This window comes from Macrotis lagotis, chromosome 7, assembly GCF_037893015.1.
Source record: "Macrotis lagotis isolate mMagLag1 chromosome 7, bilby.v1.9.chrom.fasta, whole genome shotgun sequence".
In the NCBI taxonomy this organism is placed as follows: Eukaryota; Metazoa; Chordata; class Mammalia; order Peramelemorphia; family Peramelidae; genus Macrotis; species Macrotis lagotis.
The window spans coordinates 165,913,989-165,938,156 of NC_133664.1; the positions used below are offsets into that span (position 1 = coordinate 165,913,989).

A 24,168-nucleotide genomic window follows, 5' to 3' on the forward strand; every position below is an offset into this window, starting at 1 on the left:
CTTTTCAGAAGGAAATCTTTACAATTAAGAGAACAAAACTCAAAAAAGTATAGACAAGTTTGCAGAATTTCAAACTTAAAAATAGTTGGATCTTAGAACAGTAGATAACCACCCCCACCCCACCCCCACCCCAGGGAAATCAAGCCAGTAGTCCTTTTCAGTCTTTTCTGGAATAGCACTTTGTAGGAAGTCCTCTCACACCTCTTTTTAAAATTTATTATTTATTTTCATCCATATGCACACGTATATTTTTAAGTTACAAAATTTCTTTCCACCCTCCCTTCCAACCCCCCTCCCCTCAGTGGCAGTCAGGTTAGCATTGTACATATATATTTTTAATAAACATGTTTACATGTTAGTCATTTTCGATATAAGAAATTAGGATTAAGGGATAGAGATACATAAGAGATAATTTTTATAAAGTGTTCATCAGATTCTGAAGGTTGACTTTTTTGTTTTATTTTGTTTTGTTTTTCTTCCTCCCACACCTTTTGTTTGTTTGTATTTTTAAAGGCAGTGGGGTTAAGTGACTTGCTCAAGGCCACATAGCTAGGTAATTATTAAGTGTCTGTCCTCGGATTTGAACTCAGGTCCTCCTGACTCTAGGACTGGTTGGTTCTTTATTCATTGTGCCACCTAGCTGTCCCCTCACACTTCTTGAAAAAAAATCACTTCACCCACTGTATTAGTTCTAAACTGATTTCTTTTGAAACCTGAAAAGATTAAATAAGGATTTCTGGCATAATAGGTTATTAATAAGTTAAGAGCACTGCCTTTGTGATCATACAATAATTCTCTTTCTGGAATATCACTTTTCTCTAATGCACCATCTTCTGCTATTAGAATGTAAGCACTTAGAAGTCAGGGACTGTCTCATTTTTTTGTCCATGTACCCTTAACAACTAGTGCAATAGCTGCCACATAGAAGGTGCTTAATAATTGCTTTTACAATCATTAATCTGTTTAATGTTACTGGATGTACTCAACTGTCTAAAATCAGATGTTACTAGCTAAATCTAGCCAAATCATTATTACTCAGATTATTTCTCTTATATATATATATGTATATATACATAATTATTTTATGTTTTTCTTTCTTCTCATGTGGCCCTGAACTTGATCGAGTGCCAGAGTAGACCTCAAAGAAAACACTGATGGGCCACAAGAGTTTCTAAATAACTGACCTCCCAAAAGTATGGTAACCTAGTCCATAAACATGGATGTCAAGGAAGCATATACATCACCATCACCATCACCACCATCACCTTTTCTTCCACCACTACCACCACAACTATCATCACAATTAAGCCACTGAATGCTCCTGGAAGTCTCATCTGTCTCCATTCACTCTCATAACACCATACTGAAACTTGGTCTAATCAGACCAAAGCTTATCAGCACTAAAATATTACAAGATTAGTTTATTAACTAGATTACAGTGGAATCCTTGGTGTTCTTGAGTAGTAAGCCAAGGTTGAGTTCTTCTATACAAAAAAACTTTCTGCCTTTTTTAAAAAAATACTTAAACATAAAACCAAAGGTTAAAAATTATATCTCCTTTTTACCTGGCATTTATATACAAAAAAATGTAAGAGATAAGATAGATCATTATAATTTCATTCAAAATTAGTGTACTCCTTTTATTGTTTGTTTTTATTATTTTTTTTCTATTTTGCTTGTTATTCTTTCACTTCTAGCCTCAGGTAGAGCAACAAAAAAGCTCAGACAGGGAAAAAGGAAAAGTAAGAAAGGGTAGCAACACTTAGGAGCTGGCAAGAAATGAGGTGATAATAAGAAGGGAGGGAAGGCAGTGAGGTGATAACCCAGGAAGGGCAGGTGGCTCAAAGGTTAGCCAGGAAGAGAAAACAATGATTATAGTGTGAGAGAATCTAGTTGATGAGTTAGAAGGGAGGAAGCCTGGAGGCCTCAGCTGTTTATTTGCAGTGTGTCACATCTAAAAGTTGAAGAAAAAAGGGAGGATAGGAGGAGGAAGCAAAATCCTTCCTTTTCTGCATCCCTTTATATTTAACTCTCTGTTGTCTTTGGATATATCAGAGTTTCACAATTTCAGTTTCTTTGGTACTATTCCACACAGTCTACTTTGGGAAAAATTCCTCCAGATACATAAATTTTATGCGATTAACCCTGTTGGGGTTAATTGAAGGCCTTTTGCTAAGTTTTCTTTCAGTTTCAACAAAAAGCCACCTTAAGGTTCAATGTGCAGACAGAATATTATTTAAACAGAAAACAGAACCAAATTTGACTAAACTGAATGTGACCTGAGGTATAAATAACTATGATTTATGTATGTATGTATGTGTATATATATATATATATATATATATATATATATATATATATATATATATATATTCAACTGTGAGGCAGAGATAAAGAAGTGCCTGCCTTAGAACCAAGAAGTCCCTAGCTTAAGTCCCATCCCTAACATATATTGGCTGGGTAACCATTGGAAAATCACTTAACCCCTCAATGTTTCAGGCAGCTCTCTCTAAGTCCATAAATTGCAGAGAAGGTACCAACTAGCACTACTAGAGAACGTTTACTCCTCCTGCAATTAACTACTTGAATGCATATGAAAATAAAATAGTTGCAATCTTTCCATTTCTTCCTCTATTTAAAGCACTATCAAGTAAATCAATGTATTTACAAATCATTAACAAAGTTATATTAATTTTCTCATCATCTATAAATAGGAAAAAAAATTCATCTGTTCACTACAAAATTGACTAAATTATTATCAGTTTTCATTAGGAAATTTTGATTATAGATATTGTTATCATTTAGGATTCTTCCCTGAATAAAAATTTTAAAAGACAAAGAAAATAATCCTTTCAAAGTTTGTGTTTGACAGGAGATTACACCTTTAAGGTCCTATAAATGACCTATAATATATATATATATATATATATATATATATATAATATATATATATATAATATTTATATATATAATATATACAGAGAGAAAGGGAAAATTTAAGATTTTACTGGGTCAAATAATCACAGGACAAACAAGAACAAATGAATATGCATAATGTATACAACAACCACATAATAATTGAAAATTAATTATATAAAATTATAAGGAATAAAGATGGCTCTCAGAAAGATTTAAGAAAAAAACACTTCTTGTCCATTCCTTCCATCTCTTTAAAGAGTTGGAGGGTTTCATATTTTGGAAGATAACTTATACTGTCTGACTTTTTTCAAAAATTGGATTTTGATGATTTTTTTTAATATATTCTGCTACTTCTTACTTGAAATATTCTTGTTATATGGGATGTCTCTTTGAAAGAAAGGAGGGGGAGAGAAATGGAGAAATGGGGTGAATTTTGGTGATATAAAATCAAAAATAACAAAAATTTATTTTAAAAAATTCCATTGTATTATCATTTCTCAATTAAAAATAACTAGGTAAAAAAATTAGTTCTGAAAGCTTTTCTCAAACAAGGTGTCTCCCATATATATACATTAAAATCACATGATAACAACAGATGCAAATCTGGAGATAACTTGGTCAAACAATTCACTGGATATGGGCATCAAATGAGGTACAAAACAGGGAGACATATGCTCACTAAGGTTTTCTCCACTGTTATGAATGATATCATATGAAGAGGACGAACAAAGGAAGGATTCATTATTGATGGTAAGGTTCTCTAAATGATCTGACTCAAAGATAACATTGTACTAATTGCATCTAGTCCCAGAACACAATAAAGCCTAAGGGAAATCTACCATAATTCAAAATTGATCTAACCATTCACAGTGTGGGGGGAGGGAGAAAGATTAAAATAAAATCCCACAGAACTAGGAAGGCAGACTTATGTGCTAGTTCATCAATAAGTTAATCCAATATTTTATACACTACAGTTGATGAACTGAGAGTGAATGGGGGGGGAGAATCAAACTTCATCACATTTGGGTTATAGCTCATCTTCAGTGAAAACAAATGCTAATTGGTTCAAAATCCCATCTCTTTAACAATATTCTCCCAATGATTATATATGCCTGCAAATTAAGGTAAATTATGATCTCAGAAGAATCAAAATTATAGGTAACACAAAGGAAATTGAGGAAGAGGCAGGCAGAAAACCAGCAGCAGCACATTGCAAACAGTGACCTGAATGAAAAGTAAAAGTAACACTAAATATATTTATGGAAAAAAAAAGGTGGAATGCCAGTCATGTCTTGGTAACTTTCTCAGTCTCTTTTATTCATTATCCTTGAACCAAGTCCCTGTCTTGGACTTTCTTTTCTCTATACCTTCTCTATGTAATCTCATCAATTATACTGGATTGAAAGAGCATCTCTACAGATATCTTACAAATCTATGCAGCTAATACTAATCCCCAAGCAATATTTTGAAATTACTGCTACATAATTCCACTTGGAAGCTCCACCTCAAATTTTTTCATGTTCAAAATGGATATTTCACTGTTTTTCCCTTGTTTCCTCCCATCTAAATTTCTCTTAAAAAAAGTTTCTTATGTTTTTTTTGATTACATGCAAAGATAGTTTTCAACATTCACTTTTTGAAGGAATTTTATTTCCAAAAATTTCCCTCCCTCTTTTTTCCTCCTCCTTGCCCAAGACAGCCAGGAATTTGATTATAGGTCATACATGTACAATTACATTAAACATATTTCCAAATTAGTAAAAAATTTCTCTATTTCTTTTGAGGCTCCCGTTACACATCCAATCACAGAGGTTCTTGACTGGATAACTTTGCTTAATTCCTTTTTTCTTTACCCTTCAAGTCTAATCAGTTGCCAAATTGGTTGATTCTGCCTCCACAATATTGCTTCATCACATCATTAACACCCCTTTTTAAACCCAAGATTATTCAAATGTACTATTAAATGGATGCTTTGAGCTTCCTAATTATAGAATAACAATTTCTAAGATTGAAGAGTTCTAAAGGGTGATCTAATATGATGCTAAATGGATTACAACATATCTGGGGAAAAGTCATTAAAATTCTTCTTGAAAACTTTCATTGAGGGGAACTCATCAACTTCCAAAGTTATTTTGGATAACTGCTATGAACTATCTTATATCAAATATATATCTACTTCCCTGCACATTCTCCCCATTGATCGTGGTTCTGCTTTCCAGGGTCCAATAAAATAAGTCTAATATTTTATCTATATTATAATCTTTCAATTATTTGAAGATAGTTGTCACATCCCCAGTGAGACTTTTTTGCTTCTTCAGACAAGAATTCTTCAGTTTCTTTAACCAATTCTTATTTGGCACAGCTGGAGGATCTTCATTATCTTGATTACCTTTCCCTGGAAACTGTACAGGTTTTCCATCTTCTTCCTAAGATATAGTACCCATATTTGAACTCAGTGATATAGATATGTTCTGTCTTAGGACTTCTAGCACTTAGTTTAGAATACTGATTTACTAATTCCACTTAAACTACATTAGCTTTTGGGGGGGTGACCATATTATATCGTTGTCTTATGTGGGTCTCGAAATTCACTAAAACCTTCAGACCTTTTTTTTAATAGAAAAGCATTGACTTTTTGCCAGAAGAAGAGTACTTTGTACTTAATCTTATTTAATTTTAAATTAGTCAAACATTCTAGGATGGCAAGATAATGTTTTACAACACTGAATCATAACTTCAGAGCTATAAGAAACCCCAGAGAACACTATATCCAACCCCCTCATTTTAGAGATGAGGAAACCAAGACCCAGAGTGGCAGTGGATTAATTTGGCTTAGGTTACAAAAGTAAAGTAATAAGAACAAAATTTGAACACAGGCCCTCTGATACTGCAGGTAGTATGTGCTGTTTTCACAATATCATACTGTCTCATGTTAGTTATCTCTCCTATCTACATGTTAATCTAAAATTTGATACATTTATCATATGTGCCTTTATGCAAAGTCATACAACACAGGAATGCCATTCAACGGGTCCAAGAACACATCCCTAGGGTACTCCAATGTAGACTTTTGTCTAATTTGACACTGAATCTTTAATACTACTCTGAATCTCTGAATCCATGTAATTGTACTATCTAACTTGTGGGTCTCTAATTTGTCCACAAAAAAATTAAGATTTTGTAAAATGTGTCCTAAAAATCTAAGTAAACTGTATACACAGAATTCTCCTGCTCCAAATTATTTTATTTAGCACCTAAAATCTTATTTTCTCTTCTTAAGTCCTCATGCTCCTCACCAAACTTAGCCAATTGAATTCAAAAATGCTTTAAAAAATAATCTTTTGTGGGGCAGTTAGGTGGTGCAGTAGATAGAGCACTAGCCCTGGAGTCAGGAGTACCTGAGTTCAAATGTGACTTCAGACACTTAATACTTACCTAGCTGTGTGGCCTTGGGCAAGTCACTTAGCCCCATTGCCTTGCAAAAAAATAATAAATAAATAATCTTATTTTTACTCATAGCTTTTGTGTTTATAATCACACATCAATTTTTGAACATGTCCTTCCCCAATCAATGAGACGTTCTTTGTAACAAATATTTTATTTCCACAAATTACAAATAAAAACATTCATTTTTTTAAGTGTTTGGATTCCAAATGCTGTCATTCCCTCCTCTTCTTTCCAGGCTGAGACACTAATCAGTCTAAGTCGTACATATGTAATATTTCCTTATTAGTTATCTTGTGGAATAAAACGAACTTAAAGGAAAGTTAAAATAGTATGTTGATATGCCATCAGTTTTTCTTCTGGAGGCAGAAAGTATTTTTTATCATGAGTTCCTTTGAAATTGCATTAGATTACTCTTTTACTGAGAATAAATTATTCTAGTTGTTCCTCATATAATATTACTGTTACTTTGTACATTTTTCTCCTGATTCTGTTCACTGCTCTCTTCATCAGTTCATATAAGTTTTTCCTTCCTATATTAAAATAATATTACATACAATGCTACTAAATTTTAAAAAACCAGGGGTGGGGCAGCCAGATGGATACAGTGGATATAGCACTAGTCCTGGAATCAGGAGGACCTGAGTTCAAATGTGGCCTCAGACACTTAATAATTACCTAGCTGTGTGACCTGGGGTAAGTCACTTAACCCCATTGCCTTAAATAAATAAAATTTAAAGAAGATAAAAAGTAAAAAAAGATTTTAAAAATGGAAAGGAGGAAGCAGTTCAACAAAGTTATTGATTTGCATTGATAAGTCTATTAAAGCAATAAGCATTTATTGAGCATCTAGTATGTGCCACACAGTTGCCTATTATTTGTAAGAAAATATACTAAGAGATAGAGATACAAAAACAAGTTGAAAAATCTTCACTGCCCCCCAAGGTCCAAAGAGCTTAAATTCTCCACCCTAATGCATGAGAATAGATAATGGTATACACGATAATGTAGTGAAGAGAGAACTACCAACTAGGGGAACTAAGACTTTTTAGGAGATAGCACATGAACTGAAAATTAGAATTAGAATTTCTAAGAGGAAGAGAAAGTGTATTCTAAGAAAGGTACAGAGCTTGAACAATGGTATTGAATTAGGCATTGATCTAGAAAATTCAGAGAACACCAGGTAAGTCAGTCTTGCCAGAATGATGTTATGAATGAGGAGCAGTAAATCTGGAAAGGGATGCCAAAACCAGACTACAAAAGGCTTTAAATGTTAAGCTGATAATTTTGTATTTTCTCTTAGAGGTAACAGAAAACTATATCAGCCATATATGAAAGCATGCGGTGTTCCTCTCTAGAAGCATATCAGTTCCTTAACATCTAGGATTCTGACATTTTTAACCATTGAATAAATAGCCTTTAGAAATCTGTTGTGTTTTTCTTTGATTTGTTGAATTGACAAAACTTAATTCACCCACATATGGCAAAATTTCTCTTAGACTTCTAGAAATGTGGATAGAGTTAACACTTTTTTAGTTACTGTTTTATTGGTTGATAGTTTATTATTTAGATGCATAATTTATTACCTAGTAGAAACCACACTAGTTTGTTCACAACTTTTATGGAAAGAATATCATTGCATATAATATCTCCCTTTTCCTGATATGTTAAGTTCCTATCACCTCATTTTTCTTCTTTTTAAAAAAAATCCTTATTATGATTGACAACTCTCTAGGAAAAGATGAGAAGGGATGCAATGCTGTAAAAACAAAATATCTCAGTAAAATTATGTTTAAAACTAACATTACGTTTTAAATATCAATAAATATCAATCAACTTAAAATTTATATTGAAACTCAAATGAAGATTCATTTTTTCTCATATCTCAAGAAATTTTCAAGACATTTGTTTCAGGAACATATTTAATTAGATTTTTCCTATAATATTATGCATTTGGCCCTTTTTATTGAAGTAAAGATATTTTATTTGTATGCTTATTGTTCAGTTGGGAGATAAACTCATTTCAAATACTATTCCTTCAGCTTTGTTACTCATCTTTGACATAGTCTTTATGGCATTATTCCAGCACATTAATGTGAGTCTGGACAGAAGGATGCACATGCATACCAAGTGCTGCTGTTAGAATGTTCTATCTGCAATTTTCTATATAACCAAATGTACAATGATAGAAACATCTCCTTCCAAGAGTTCTCAATAAGTTTCAACTCTTTCTATAGTCCTATCAGCTGAGCTTTAGGGGCAACAATTATTCAATATCTTATTCAACCAGTGCTGATATTTCCTATCTTAATTTTCACAAAAGGTAATGGGTTTTGTGATTTGGCCATTTATTCAGCTTTCATAAGACTGAGACCACCAAATGATTGCACTTAGTATATGGAAAGAGAATAGTTCAAATGTTATCATATCAATCATTATGTAACTCAGATAGATATCAATTAGTAAAGGATCTGAAATAAATTTTAATTACTACTATATAGTTGAAATACAAAAATTATGTCTATAGAATATTGTTTAGTCACTATATAGATAAAATAGTTGTCCCTTGGGATCAAGGAGCGGGAAAAAATCTTAAAGATTTTCTAGTGTTCCTCCTTTTATAGGGAACAAAAACCTGAAGCTAAGAGAAAATTAGTGCCTTGTTTCTCCCAACTCCCCTACCAGGTAGATGGGTAGCACAGAAAGCAACTGAAATTAGTTTTTCCCAGTCTGGAGTGTTTTTCCCCCTGTACTACAGTACCTCTCTTTGAGGAACTTTTGAAAGTAGGTTTCAAAAACAAATGAAATTATTTACATTTATCCTAAAATATTTTGTCACAATACAATTTGCTGCTCTTCCTAATCATAAGGTAGTCCTGATGCCTCCATTGCTAACAATCGTTTACTCTTCTGTGCCAACTATCCAAACGAAAACTAAAAAATTCAGTCCATTGTTTGAAACGTTCCACTAACCAGATGTTATGGTGTTCTGCAAACACAGTATTTGTCAGTGACAAATACACAGAAAATTCCACATGGGTGCCAAATACTATAAGAAAAAACCCCCAAAACCTTAGCCTCCCTTAATCCTGTTGGGTGATGTTTTCTAAATTATGTGTGTCTTATTAGAAACTCTGTCTAAATTCTTATTGGGTTCTTAGTATAGTACACTGATGTTAAATTCCACAATTATTTACATATACATCTTATTAACATTGACTTTCTAGTTAATTAACTGTCTGAAAAAACATACTTCTGTGGAAGCTCTTCTACTTTGAAGAAATGTAATACATGGTGAAAAAACTCTGAATTAAAACAATTCAATTCCAGCTGAAATGTTATTTAGAATTAATAATAATAATTAAAAAATAATAGCCATTATTAATGTAGTCCTGAAAAGTTTACTAAATGCTTTACAAATATTTTTGTTGTTGTTCATTTGTTTCCTTTGTGTCTAAATCTTTATAACCTCACCTGGATTTTTACAGGCAAAGACATTAGAGTGGTTTGTCATTTTCTTGTTCAGTTTTTTTTACAGATGAGGAAACTGAGGCAAATAGTTACATGACTGACTCCGGATCATATGTATTTGGTTAATTGTCTGAGGTCTGATTTGAACTTAAGTCTTTCTGATTCTAGGACTCATGCTTAATCCACTGCCCCACCTAAATGTCACTTTATGAAAATCTCATTTTAATCTCCCAACAACTCTGGGAGGTAGGTAGCATTAATAAACCTTTTACAGGTTGGGGAGGCAGAGGCAGATAGAAGTTAAGTCCCTTCCCCAGTGTCACATGGTTAGCAAGGGTCTGAGACTAGGTTCTAACTCAAGTATTCCTAACAAGATCCATCAATCAATCACTCAAACCACTGAGCTATCAATTACTAGTGGTTATTCCTCATATGGATAGAACTGATCAATCAAAAACTAGTTGTCATATTAATGTTTTTTCTGCAATCAGAATATGAAGTCATTTGCTACTGCCTCTTATTTCTTGAACTTGGCAAACTGAGATCTTAATAAATACTTGGGGAGACAATCCTAAATCTCTTTCCTTAGAGATCACAGTTCTCCAGAAGTATACAGGAAAGGAGGAACTTATAAAATTTTAGAGCTTAATTAGGTATGAACAAAAACAAGTTAATTACAGGAATGTTTTGATCTTTGGGATCAAACAGCCTCAACTGCTTGAAGCTCCTAGGATTCAAGTAGGAATCTATATGTGGGGCAGGTGACCCCTTGTCTTATCTACCTATTAAGTTTGATTTCTGGGGTGAAAGAAAAAGAAATCTGTAGCAAGAATCTTGAAGATGGGAGCATGTTAGAATTTTATCATGAAGTTTATATTATAACAGACTTCTGTGCATATTTAAAACATTTTTCTAGTTAAAAATGTACCACACATTAATAATATTTGTTAAAGGAACACCACCTAATTGTCATCATCATTATTATTATTGTTAATCAACAAGCATTAATTAAATATCTAGTATGTGCTGATACCAAACTAGAAGCTGAGGTTGCAAAGACAAAATTCAGAATTGCTGGCAGGGAGGAGATGAGGAAGAGAAGACAATATGTGTGTGTGTGTGTGTGTGTGTGTGTGTGTGTGTATACACATATACATATACATATATGTACATACACGTATAATACATCTGCATAGAAGCATGTGTGTATGTACATGTATATCAAATGAAATACATGCAAATGTGTGTCAAAAGAAATATATTCAAAAAGTAATCAAGGTAATATGACAAAGTCACTAGGAATTTGGGGGTGGAGATCAGGAAGGGTCTCTTGGAGGCACATAAACTGAATTTTGAGTAGAACTGTATTTTAAAAGGCAAAAGGAATGCATTCTGAGAGTCAGGAAGAACTGAGCTCAAATTCAAGTTACTTACCTTCAATACACCTCAGTTTCTCCAATTGTTTAATGAGAATAATAACAGTACCTACCACCCTATGTGAAAGGCTCAAATGAAATGATTTCAAAGCACTTAGCACTATATAAATATATAGGGTGCTATATTGTTGCTGTTGTTACTTATTCCAGGTTTGAGGACAACCCATCAAAAAAGTGAAAGACAGAATATTATGTCTGAGGAACAACAGCCAGACCCATTAGTCTACAGAGTTTATGAAAGAGGAATAACTATATAATAAATATAGAATTGTCCTCTGGAGCCAATCAGGTAGACCTGACCCAGGATGGTGTCTATGCAAGTAAAGAATGTAAATTAAAGATTTATAATTTTCAAAACACTTATGAATAAATTTTCTCATATCATTCTTACAACAATTCCCTATGGTAGATACTATAAGTATCATTATTTCCATTTTATAAATGAAGGAACTGAAACTCAGGGAGGTTAAAGGATTTGCCTGTGGTGTATATTTTTTAAGCAATAAAAGGATAGCTCAAATCCAGGTCATTTCACTATTATGCCATGTGGCCTAGTATGTGTGTAGGTACTTTGAGATGTGACCCAATGAAAGGTAGCATGGTAATAAAAAGGGAAATAGAACATCTGAATTAAAAACTTCTTTTTGAATGCTGAATGTTGTTACTAAATTCAAGAGGCTTGGGATATCATGTGATCATTTAAAAACAAGTATTGTCATTTATAAATGTTTAATCTCTAAACTCTCTACCCAAAATTCTATGCTCCTAGGATTTGGGAGGAAACCAATTACAAAAAGTACATAGAGTATGTCTATATCAGTAATCTCTATTTATGGTTAAGGAATCATAATGGAAAGTAACTGTTGTTTCATAAATTTTAATTTTTCTAGATATAAAAAGGGTACCTCAGCATTTAAGCTAACAAAACCTCTTCCTTCTAGAATGACTTGAAAACATTTTAATTTATTTTTTCTTACAGATATAAAAAAATTCCAGACTGTACGATTTGCTGAAAATATATAAAGTTATTTTTGCTCTTCAATGATTTTTCAGTCATATACAATTCTTTATGATTCCTTTGTCTGGTGTTCTAGGCAATTATACTATAGTGATTTGCCATTTTCTTCTCCAGTTCATTTTATATATAATGAACTGAGGCAAATTGAGTCAAAGTGACTAGCCCAGGATCACATAGCTAATAGGTATTTGAGACCAACTTTAAACTCAGGTCTTCCTGACTTCCTTGCATGTATTTCATCTGACACACATTGCATATACATATACATATATATATATATATATATATGTATATATATATACATATATATATATATATGTTCAATGCTTCACCACCTAAATGACCCATAGGTTATATAAAACAATGGAGCAAAAAGTATGTATTTTATGATATGAATGAACTTGGCAATAAACTGAAAATTTTATGAATTACATAATTATCTTCTGTTATTATTACAGTAGTAGTAACAGAATCAAGAAATAAACAATGGGAATTGAAGTGAAAACAAATAATAAACTATACTTGGCAGTCAGGGTGGTCTATAAGACTTTATGCCCTTACAGATTAACATTCTCTGCCTCCTACATTGGCATCATTGGGCTGATCTCCAACAATATTTCCATGCCATTACCTAAGGGTATTTCTTTCTCCAAGCATGGAATCATTAGGTTTTATAGAAGCCTGGACCTTAGAGATCATCTGGTGTAAGTTACTCATAAAGACTTCGTGAAAAAAAGAGGACATTCAAAAGTACATACAAAAGTCACTGAGTTCACCAGTTCCCACATTTAACTTCTATTTCCAGCTATTTTACTAGTACTTTGATTCATCCTAGGCAGTTTATCTGTCATTCTTCAAGATCTTGTCTCCATCTTATACTTTGTCAACCAAAGTTGGTAATGATTTGTAATAGCTTTACATCTATTTCAATATATTGTTCATAGATTGATATCCTATATGAAATAGAATAGAAACTCAAGGACATACAATAAAATTTCTTGATGTCTGTTACTTTATTGTTAAATTAGAATAAGCTATTATATATATATATATATATGTATATATATGTAAACCACTAAGGTTTTATAGGTATATGATATAGACATGTATGTGTATATATATGCAATATGTATATCACATATATAATATGCATATGAAATTTATTTTACATATATGTGTGTGTGTTGATTTCCACAAGGAAGATAAATTTCTAGCCTTTTTATATTAAATCATCACAGTTATATAGATCTTCAGATAAGGTGAAGAGACATCAGAGAATATTCTTAATCTATTTTGAGAGGTTTTTATTTTTATTACCTTCTGAGTAAGTGGGCAACATCTCATAGCTTTTCTCCTCTTTCTTTGTTGCCTAACTTATTTTTTTATCTTCTGCCTCTTGTACCTGTCTTTCTAGTTTGGCTTCAGAAAAAATGGTTTTCAGGAATAATGTGTTGATCAAGATTTTAAGGGAGAGAGAGAGAAGAGAAAGAGAGAGAAATAGAGACAGTGAGAGAGAGAACACTAACCTAAGGGGTGATGTGATATAATCAGGCTACCAGCATTTATTAAGCACCTAGTGTTTGCCAGAAATTATTTTAATCCCTGGACATATAAAAGTGATAAAAATTTTAAAAAAATTTCTGCTCTCAAAGAACTCACAGCCAAATGGGAGAGATATGTATATAAAGTAGAGATAATACAGATGGGAAGGCACTAGTATTTAGGGAATCAGGAAAGTCTCTTTAGAAGGTAGGGTTTTAGTTGGGACTTACAGGTAGTTAGAGGAAATAGGACATAAAAATGAAGGAGAACACTCCAGGTTTGGGAAATAGTCATGGAAAATGGACTGAGTTGGGGGAGAGAGAGAGAGAGAGAGAGAGAGAGAGAGAGAGAGAGAGAGAGAGAGAGAGAGAATGTGTCTTGTGTGGAGAACAGCATGAAAGTCAATGTCACTGAATGCTTAGCAGGGAATAGTCAAGTGCAGTAAAAATGAATCTGGATTTAGAGGATCCTGACTTTCCCATTTACTAGACTACGAACAAATCAGCTTCTTCAATTTATTATCTATAAAATTATTGGACTGAATTATCTCTAGTGCCCTGTCTAATTCTAAACCTTTAATTCTTTCTTTTTATTTATACTTCAAATCATCTTACTTTTACATCTCCTATTTTCATTCCTACCACTAAAGAGACTCTAGACTTGTAGTCCTGAACCCATTTTGACAGATAATAAAAACCTAGAATTAGTTCCCCACTTACGTAGAACTGTTACCTTATATGACGAGGAGTAACTGTACTATATCTCCACTTCTAGGGATCACACTGAGTCTATTATCCTGAGGAGAAAGAGATCATAATGGGAAGAAATACACTGGAAATTTCCACAGATCTGGACTACCTACTAGATCTAGAAAGCTCCATGGTTATGAGCTCCCTCTAGTATTCTGACCTCAAAATAGGATTCAAGAACTATGTGTGATAAATATTTTCCTCATTTTGGAATTCCTTTTCATCACAGGGTTCGATGAAAAGATGATGAATAATTCAAATATCTTGACACTGCTTTTACTAATAGTATAGGCAGGAACTAGCCACTAAAGAGTAAACTATTTAATTGGCACAGAATCGCAAAGTAAATAATAGGTAAGAGTTAAAAAATAGAATCATTCTCAGTCTCACATACAAAAATGAATAAAATTTCCCCAGAAAATTAAAAAGGAAAGGAAGAAGGCTAAGGAGAAGAGATTTTAGGGCTATTTTTCTGAGAAATGTCCAAATGCTGGGTCTTAAAAGATTAAGGTTACAATGAGATATACCTGTATCCTTACTGAAAGACATCTTCCACCACTTCCTATAGTCAGTGGTTTTGGTTTTTGTTGGGTTTTTTTTTTTGGAAGCTAAGTAACTTGATACAGTAGAAAGAGTGATAGGTATTGGGGGTGATGTGAAGGGGTTAAGAGGACCTGGATTCAAATTCTAGTACTGCTACTTATGAGTTACTTATATACTTATATATAAATTTTATAAGACTGGCCAAGTCATATCATTGCTTTATTGGTTGTTTGTACTACTTCTCTGAGCCTTAATTTTCTTTATTTATAAAATGAAGAAGGTTGGTGTAATGCCCCCTAAGATTCTCTCCACCTTTAAATCTAGGATCTTCTGACCCATGCTCTAACCAAACAACTCCTATGCTTCTGCTTCTGCTGCAACACCTATACTTTTTCTCTACACCTGCTAAAACTGCTCTCTTCTACCATAACACTTTTTTTGCAGCTACCACCTGAACCCCTACTGAAACCCTTCTCATTGACTGCCATCTGCTGTTTCTTCTTCAGGAAATGGCATTTTTTTTTTAAAGTGAAAATCCATCACCCATATGCCTTGAGACCAGTCACTACATACTAAACTCTACTTTTTGTCAGCCTTACACTCCTGTGCCCAGCAACAGAGGCAACTGTAACACTTGAAGAAAGCCTTTTTCAACAGATGGATAGATCCCAACTCTTAGTCTTATATCAAATTAGGACAACAGAATTTTATTCACCTACTCACTGATTCTGGTTGCTGACAACTTGACTATTACATGGTCAAAACCTCTTGAGAAGTTTTGTTAAGAATAGGGATGAACTTGTATTCCTTTCCATTTGCCTTTCCATCTTCCATCATGGATGTGCTTGTGCATATGTATAATGTATATCCTTGGGTAGCTAGGTGACACTGAAAAAGAGTGCTAGGTCTTGGATCAGGAAAACTCATGTTCTGAATTCAAATTGGTCTCATACACTTACACACACAAATGACCCTGGCCAAGTCACTTAATCTTGTTTGTCTCAAATTCCTCTTTTGTATAAAAAGAGGTAAAGAAGAAAATAACAAACTACTGTATTATCTTTGCAAAGAAAATTCCAAATGGAAACACAAAGAGTTGGAAATCTCAGAAAAATAACTGAATATATATATATAAATATACATATATAAATGCATGCGTGTGTGCATGCATAAGAAAATACATAGGCAAATGTCATAATTATTTGGTGGGACCATAGATTCTCATTGTAATAGTATTGTACATTATAAAAACACACTATGCTGTATAAAAATGTAGCACAGTATCAGATCACAAAGGCATAGTCTGTGTTACAATTCTACATGTTAAGTGGAATACTAAGCTATTCAACTAAATTACTTCGGATATATGGTGATAATACAAATGTTTAATTATATTTACAGTGTCACTGTGAAAATGCATGTATATGTGTATGCATGCATGCATTTGTGTTGGGTAGTGCAATTTTCTGGCTGACACTATTAAATTAAAATGTTATCAAGGGGAATCATGTGTCTTTTATAATTTACTATATACACAGGTATACACTCCAATAATTTAAAACATCATGTGTTTTTTTCAAAGAATTATTATGTCTTATAAGCAAATTTTAGACTCCCCACTGAAAAATAAATGTGCCTTTCAAAAAAATGGATGTGGATTCTGTGCTGTGGAAATACAATTATTCCAACAATGATATACACAAATTTAATAGCAAAATTACCATCATGGTGGACTGCCAAAACTAGCAGCTAATCCACTTGTCTCCATTAGAATAACAATCATTCTATTCATCTCATTCATTCTGCCATTCTCTTTATTTTCCAATGTTTCTCTGCTCTATTTGTAATTATATATGATTATAGATAACTCAGAATAGGTATTGGATAATTCCTATACATATAATAAATACCTTTTTTCAATTATCTGTGCTCTTTTAGACATTCCATAAAGTTAAAATTAATTTCTTTCTTTGAAGATAATACTAACCTGTATTAGTAAAATTATGATTAGAAAGAACTTTAGTCTTTGTTGGAATTTGTCAATAATTTCAGGTGTCTTCTCCTAAAAAATGGCTAAGCATCCTAGAAAGTCAGTCTAATAATCTAATAAATAGCCCAGTTAAAATCAACAGAACAATTTTTGTTTAGATTATGAAGCTTTTCCATTTTGTTTCCTTCTATGGCAAAGTAGTCAGCTGTATTGTGTTGTTGTTGTTTTTTTAATAGTTAAAATCTGTTTTGCCTCATGCTTCATTTTTCTTTCTACACTAAGGGTACTTAACTGAAAATCTTACACAATTTTAAATTCTGTTATATAATCTTCATCATTGCATCTGCTATCTGTTTTAGAGGATGGTGTGAACAAATGTTTCCTTTCTGATAATTTATTCCAATTTTCTGCTAAGTCAGCAAAGTCACTTTCTTTCTAAGTGTGTTTTTAAAACAGGTAATAACACCAAATACATTTGATGACAGAGAAAATGTTTGGGTATTTTAAAACTGGCTTGTAATTGATCCTCACATAAGAACTAACCTTCTGGTAATATAATCTTTAGGATTCTGCTATTGCCCAAAGGGATTCCTTTCCTGAAGATTTGCTTAGGTATCCCTAACAAAAAGGGGCCTTGGTAAAGCAACATTTAGAAAAGGCAATGATAAACAATACTCAATGTTTTTACACAATATAAATTTATTTATCAAAATGATTACACATACTGCACATTTTTTTCCATCACACACAAGCATTTTTTTCAACAGCCAGGTCAGTTTAAACTAGAAACTGACTTCTATTGGCAGTTAGTCATTTTAATTACAGTGTGATGGCTTTGCTATCTTGGAAAATAAATCATTCTTCTGCAATGGAATTCTACTTATTCTACTGTCTTCCTTCTCCCCACCTCCCCTTATATACAAAAGCAAAATTGCACCTCTGTCTCTACAATCCTCCTCTGTGGGTCCCCTCCCCCTTCTCCCCTCCCCCTTCCCATAAATTGCCATTTAAATGTTTAGTGCCCACTGGGTCGATTTAGCATCACAAGGCTATTCACAACCTGCTCTAGAGCTTAGAAATACTAGCTTTTCTCGTAATTTTCTCATTCATAAAATCTCATATTTACCAGGCACCCATTTATAAGATACAAGCATTAAGCTGCTGTGCTATTTTACACTATTTTCAGGTGTGATAATCATGACATCAATTAGTGAGACTATTAAGGAAAATAGAGGTGTTGTTCAGAGAAAAAGAATAGATTTTGCATTTAATTTAGGAGTTGGGGGGGTAGGATTTGCATGTCATATCAGTTGACTTTAGAGTATTTCATTCGAAAAGTTCTTTAAAAAAAAAAATAACCTGAAACAGTGACTTACCTTTGTGCGACAGACGTAACCGGGGGTGGGTGGTATCTGTTGCGTGACCTCCAATCCCAAACTTGAGGAGCAAACCTCCCAGGAACAAAATGATGATGTGCCCAGCGGATGCCATGCTGCTCCCTAAGCAAGTGGCTCCCTTTTGCTTCGCTCTTCACTTTGGCCCCCGGAGGGGAGGGAGTTGGAAGGGTGACTTTTCCCGCAGGAACAGTTCAAGCAGCTCTGCCAACACACCGCGACCCTTGTCACCAGAAAGCACGATGCCCGAGTGCCATCTGCCACACCGGGGTGGGAGATGTCACGGGAAGCCACCCTCTCGCTTAGGACAGTTGTTTTCAAGCTGGGAGGGCACGGACATTCCAAGGGAGGAGGAGTTGGGCTGGGGCGCTCGCTCGATTCCCCGGGAACCGACTGCAGATTCCTCAGAACTGCTTTAGCAGTCACTTTCCGCGAGGCTGTTCATTCAGAAAAACACACACACACACACACACACACACATACATCCACACACGCACCCCCACACTCTCATGCGCACACTCTCGCGAAACCCCCTCCCCAACCCCCCCACCTCCTCCTTGGGGGCTCTTCCCAGTCCCTCCGAAGTCAGCCCCTTGCTCCGACTTGCCAAGCAGCCCGTTTTAATTCACCTTTTCACCTTGGCTAATTAAAAACAAGAAGTGCCATTCCCCCCTCGGAGTTGCGGGATCCACCCAGCGGGGATGCAGGACTGTCAGCTGCTGTGTTTACAGGGAAAGTTCAGGGAGGGCTCAGGCAGCTTTCCTACTTGGCTGTCTCTAGGAAAGGGTTTCTGGTCCACGTGCCGCGCAATCTGAGGCTCAGATCCCTCCCTGGTTTGTGGCTGGTGGCCCCAGGGTGGTTTAAGCATCCAGATCCCGAGATGCAAGACTTTTATCTCCTCCCCCCCCTCCACATCCCCGCCCCGTTCACCTTTTGGGGGGTTAGGAGGTAAGGGTGTGCATCAGAGGAGGGTGGGGATGAATAGAAAGGACATTGGAAAAAAAATATGTAATTTTTAAAAGTTCTAAGGTGGTTTTGTTTATGGGGAAAAGATGCTTTTAAAACACCCACAGGTATTTTTATAAGGTTAAAAACTAAAGGTAACACAAAATAAATTTGAAATCTCAATTAAAAATAATCTATCATCGCTTCTCATCCAAGCATAATTTTTGACATTTCTTATTTTCATATGGGTATAGCACTTAACTTTGACTGTTGTAATGAATTTTAGCAGTGGTGTACTAGAGAGTCCTGGGAGGAAGTAATCTAGGCTATGAAAAACTGTTACGTCAGTGATCACCTACATTTGGCATGACCAAGAAAAAAGTCTGAATGATGGAAATCTTTTTAATTTCAACCAAAACAAATCCATTGTTTTGATCCTACATTATACTTTACATTGTGGTAGAAACACATTCCAGTGAAGCATTTTATTTATTCTATTAATTGCTCCTGTTGTAAATATTTTGCCTGTATTAAACACATATTTTCAAACAGAAACTAAATTTAATACTTTTGATTTTAACTGCCCTATCCTTCAATAGTTTATTTTTCAAGAGACTCTGTTTGTGTAAATAAACTTAACACAGTAGGTCAACTTTCAATCAATCTCAAAAACCAAACCAAACAATGTGAAGCTGTTGGCATGGAAATGAATGATCTTACTGTGGAGGGGAGGGGGGGAGAACATCCCATAAAATGTGAAAAGGGTCTTTAACAATACAAGATGCACAAAATAAGTATATAAACAGTAGCTTGGAGGGTGGAGGAAAGAAATGACCAAGACAAATTTTGAGAAATATATTTTTAACTATATGTTCTCCATTCAACAATTAAAATGGCATAATATATACCATTGAACATATATTATTGAACATCATGATATTGTGATCAGAGAGATAGTTAAATCATTTTCTGTTCATTCTTTTAAAAATTATATGAGTGCATGTGTTTCAGTAAAATGAAAATGCCACTGAGAGGTATAAATAATTAGATTTCAAAGGTCTAGGAAAAAGATGACATTCTAAACATCATTAAACAGTAAAACAACATGAAATGTTTGCAGTCTTTTAAACCTAGGGAGGTCCTTGTAGGAACTTGCACATTTTAAAAGTTACTCTGAGCTACAGACATGAAGATTGCTCTAAGTGTAACATACTGTACCTTGAGAATCCTTTTTTCATTTTCTGCTGAAAGTGAAGCAAATTGAAATCAAATAGTTCTTTTATTTTTTTTAATTTGTGTTATCTTTAAGAACTCTGGAAACAAATGTGGCTTCCATATCTTTTATTTATCATAATTGTATGACTACTTTGTACCAGTTAAATTAGACCTTTCCCCCCCATTGGTTTCATTTAACTTACTAAATTTGTTCATCATTTACATTAAAACAATAAAGTAGATTCAAGCTGTTTCAGCAGGACAAAAAAAAATAAGCCTTTGAAATGCTAATGTGGATATATTATTTACAGAATTAAGTAGTTACCGAGATTCTTTTCCATTTTTATAAATTACCCTGTAATAAATTTAGGAGAGCTTCAAAAAATTATATTCTAAAATGAAGAGATTTACGAAACTTTTTTTCATATCCTTCAAACTAAATTTTCTCCCTCCTTATGTTTATCAGTTATGTTATTTGCTCACATCTATCTTGTACTTCCTTCTGCCATTCACCACCTCACTATGTTAAGACAACATAAGCATCTGTCAGCAGGAAAACTACCTGAGTGTGACTACACAAAGCAATTATACAGTTGGAAGGAAATTAGTCCAATCTCTCACCCAGTGCAAAAATCCTTTTTAGAATCTCTCTATGGGTTCTCACATAAAAGGGAAAACTTAGTAAAACAAATGTCAAAATACCAAATCATTTGGAGCCTCAGGTGCACATGGTGAGACTGTTTCCCCTGTGTCTAGGATGGAGACCCCATGTATCCTTCTACTCATGAAATGAAGAAAGAAGGACCAAGTCAGTCAGTAAATAAACATTTATTAAGTGCCTACTACATATCAGTGCTGGGGTTACAAAGAAAGGTTAAAGACAATCACTACTTTCAAGAATCTCAGTCTAATAAGGGAGATAACTTGTTCAAATAAACTATATTCTGGATAAATTGGAAGTATCAATAGAGGGATGGCCAGATAATTAAGGAAGATAAGGAGGGAATCACTATAGAGAGTGGAATTTTAGTTGCAACCTGAAAGAAGCCAGGAATGCAAATAAGGAAATCTTTAAATTGCATCTGTCCTTTTCTTTTCTCCCCGCCCCTTCCAAATCTAGAACTATAATCAAATAAATATTACCATTCCAACTGGAAATTGTTCCCATCTCTCTAACTTTCTCACCCAAAATACCTCTTCCCTGGGAACTACTTTTTATGTGGATGTAAGAATTAGCAGTCATATTAGAATGCAAACTCCCTGGAGTTACAGGCCATCTTTACTTTTATCTTTGTGTCCTAAGGGTTTGGCACATCATGCTTAATAAATACTCCCTTTTCCTCCTTCCTTCCTTCCTCCCTCCTTCCCTTCCCTTCCCTTCCTTCCTTTCTTTCTTCCTTTTTTCCTTCCTTCCTTCTCCCTTTCCTTCCTTCTTGCCTACCATTCTTCCTTTCTTCCTTTTTTCCTTTTGATTTTTAAATGTGTTCTTGCATCCATTAAAGATATGAATCACTTACAGAACAGCTGCCTTAGGTACAGTGAGTTGAAGGAGTCGAGCATTAAGTAACAGAGCAACAGTGACAGGTACTCTTGGGAAAATCACTTAACCTCTCTAGGCCCCAGTTTCTTTATCTATAAATGGTTTCAGGGGGAAGGGATCCAATATGTCTTTCCTTGCAAGTTCCATTTCCTATGTTCCTAATCCTTGGAGAGAGAGAGAGAGAGAGAGAGAGAGAGAGAGAGAGAGAGAGAGAGAGAGAGAGAGAGAGAGAGAGAGAGACAGAGAGACAGACAGAGAGACAGAGAGAGACAGAGAGAGAGACAAAGACTTAGAGTCAGAAAGTTAGAGAAAGAAAAAAAAGACAGAGAGAGAGACAGAGAGAGACAGAAAGAGAGACACAGACACACACAGAGACAGAGAGAGGAAGGGAGAGGAAGAGAGAAAATAAGGAGGGAGGGAGAGAGGGAGAGACAGCATTCCTGAAGTAACTATCTGACAGTTTGACAGTTTAAGCTTCTGGTTACAACTTCACAATCACTACTGGCAATTCTTGACCCATTACTGTATAATCCTGGGGCAAGGTGGAGAGTAAACTTCCACACAAGAATCCCCCATAAACTATTCCTATTTAGAAGTTGCTTTTATGCAAATAAAGAACTATCAAGTTACTGGTGTCACTGCATGAAAGTTTAAGAGGACAGCTGTTTCCGCCCAATCAGGTCCAGGGAAAGAAGGAATGAGAAGCTTCTGCTGGGGTGGGGAGAGAATATGAGAATATGATTGTTCTGCTCTAAAGCAGCATGATACCACAGTAACAGTCCTGAACATGTTTAGTTAGACGGGACATAGGTTCAAAATTAGGCAATACTATGGGGCAAGTCACTTAAATCTTCATGAGGTTCAGTTGTCCAATAGATAGGATGGGAATAATAGATAATATTATTCTTAGAATATTTGATTGGTGATATTTTAAAGATAAAATATTATAAAAAACATTTACTCAAAATCTTAAAACACTGTACAAATAATGTTTTTTCTTATTTCAAACAAAATTCCAAAACTCATGTTCTTATAAAAGAAAATGGTCCAAAGGATCCAACTTTGGAGGTCTTCTAGTTCTTCTTATATTACAGATGAGAAAAATAAGACCTGGAGAAATTCAGTGATTTCCCCAAGGGTTCTTGGGCATTATTCTTTAGAAGTGATCACTGTACCCCTGTTTTCTAACTATAAATCCAAATACATTTTCCCACTTTGTCACAGAAGTACCTTCAAGGAATTTACATTCTTCAGGTAATTCTTAAGTAATGGTAGGAATATAATATCTCAAGTATCTTGTGGTTTAGGTTCACTTTTGTGGGTTTACCTGAGATCCTAAATACCATTTATAGTATGATTTTTATTACTTGTTTTGTTTTTGCAAGGCAATGGGGTTAAGAGACTTGCCCAAGGTCACAGCTAGGTAATTATTAAGTATCTGAGGCCAGATATGAACTCAGGTCCTCCTGACTCCAGAGCCAGTACTCTATCCATTGTATCACCTAGCTGCTCCTATAGTTTAATTTCTATAAGAAAAAGAATCTGTTTTTCTTCAGGCTGGATATCTGATTTATAAATGAATGTTTGAAACATAATCAACTGACAAAGTTCAGATTGCCTCTATAAACTGGAATTGTAAATATAGTGGAATTAAAGACAGAAAACCTGGATTAAAACCTTGTTCCTATGTGATTTTGGTCAATTCATTCACATCTCTGAGCTTCAGTTTCCTCAGTTATAATATCAAAGGACTGGCTAGGCAGGTCTTCCAGTCTCCATATCCCTTAAGGTGATCCACTCGTCCAATTGATTGAGTATAAGCTAGGCCTCTTAGTTTATCATAGCCATCTGATAACTTTAGACTCCAGACCATGCTTTATATTCACAGGTGGTCCACTCTGAGTCACTGGAGTTTTAAAAGTCTGATTGCCTCATTTTTACATTAGAGAAATAGGGTTTCAG

General features: G+C 34.3%; 1 protein-coding gene across 1 annotated transcript in view; it reads right to left on the reverse strand.

Moving 5' to 3' along the window:
- Positions 1–19,024, reverse strand: part of LOC141494195 (semaphorin-3E-like) — a 371,039-nt gene extending 352,015 nt beyond the window's left edge. The window contains exon 1 of the mRNA XM_074195301.1: positions 18,489–19,024. Within this exon, the coding sequence (XP_074051402.1) occupies positions 18,489–18,603 (115 nt within the window). The 5' untranslated portion in view covers positions 18,604–19,024. The remainder of the gene's footprint in view (positions 1–18,488) is intronic.
- Positions 19,025–24,168: the final 5,144 nt, after the last annotated feature.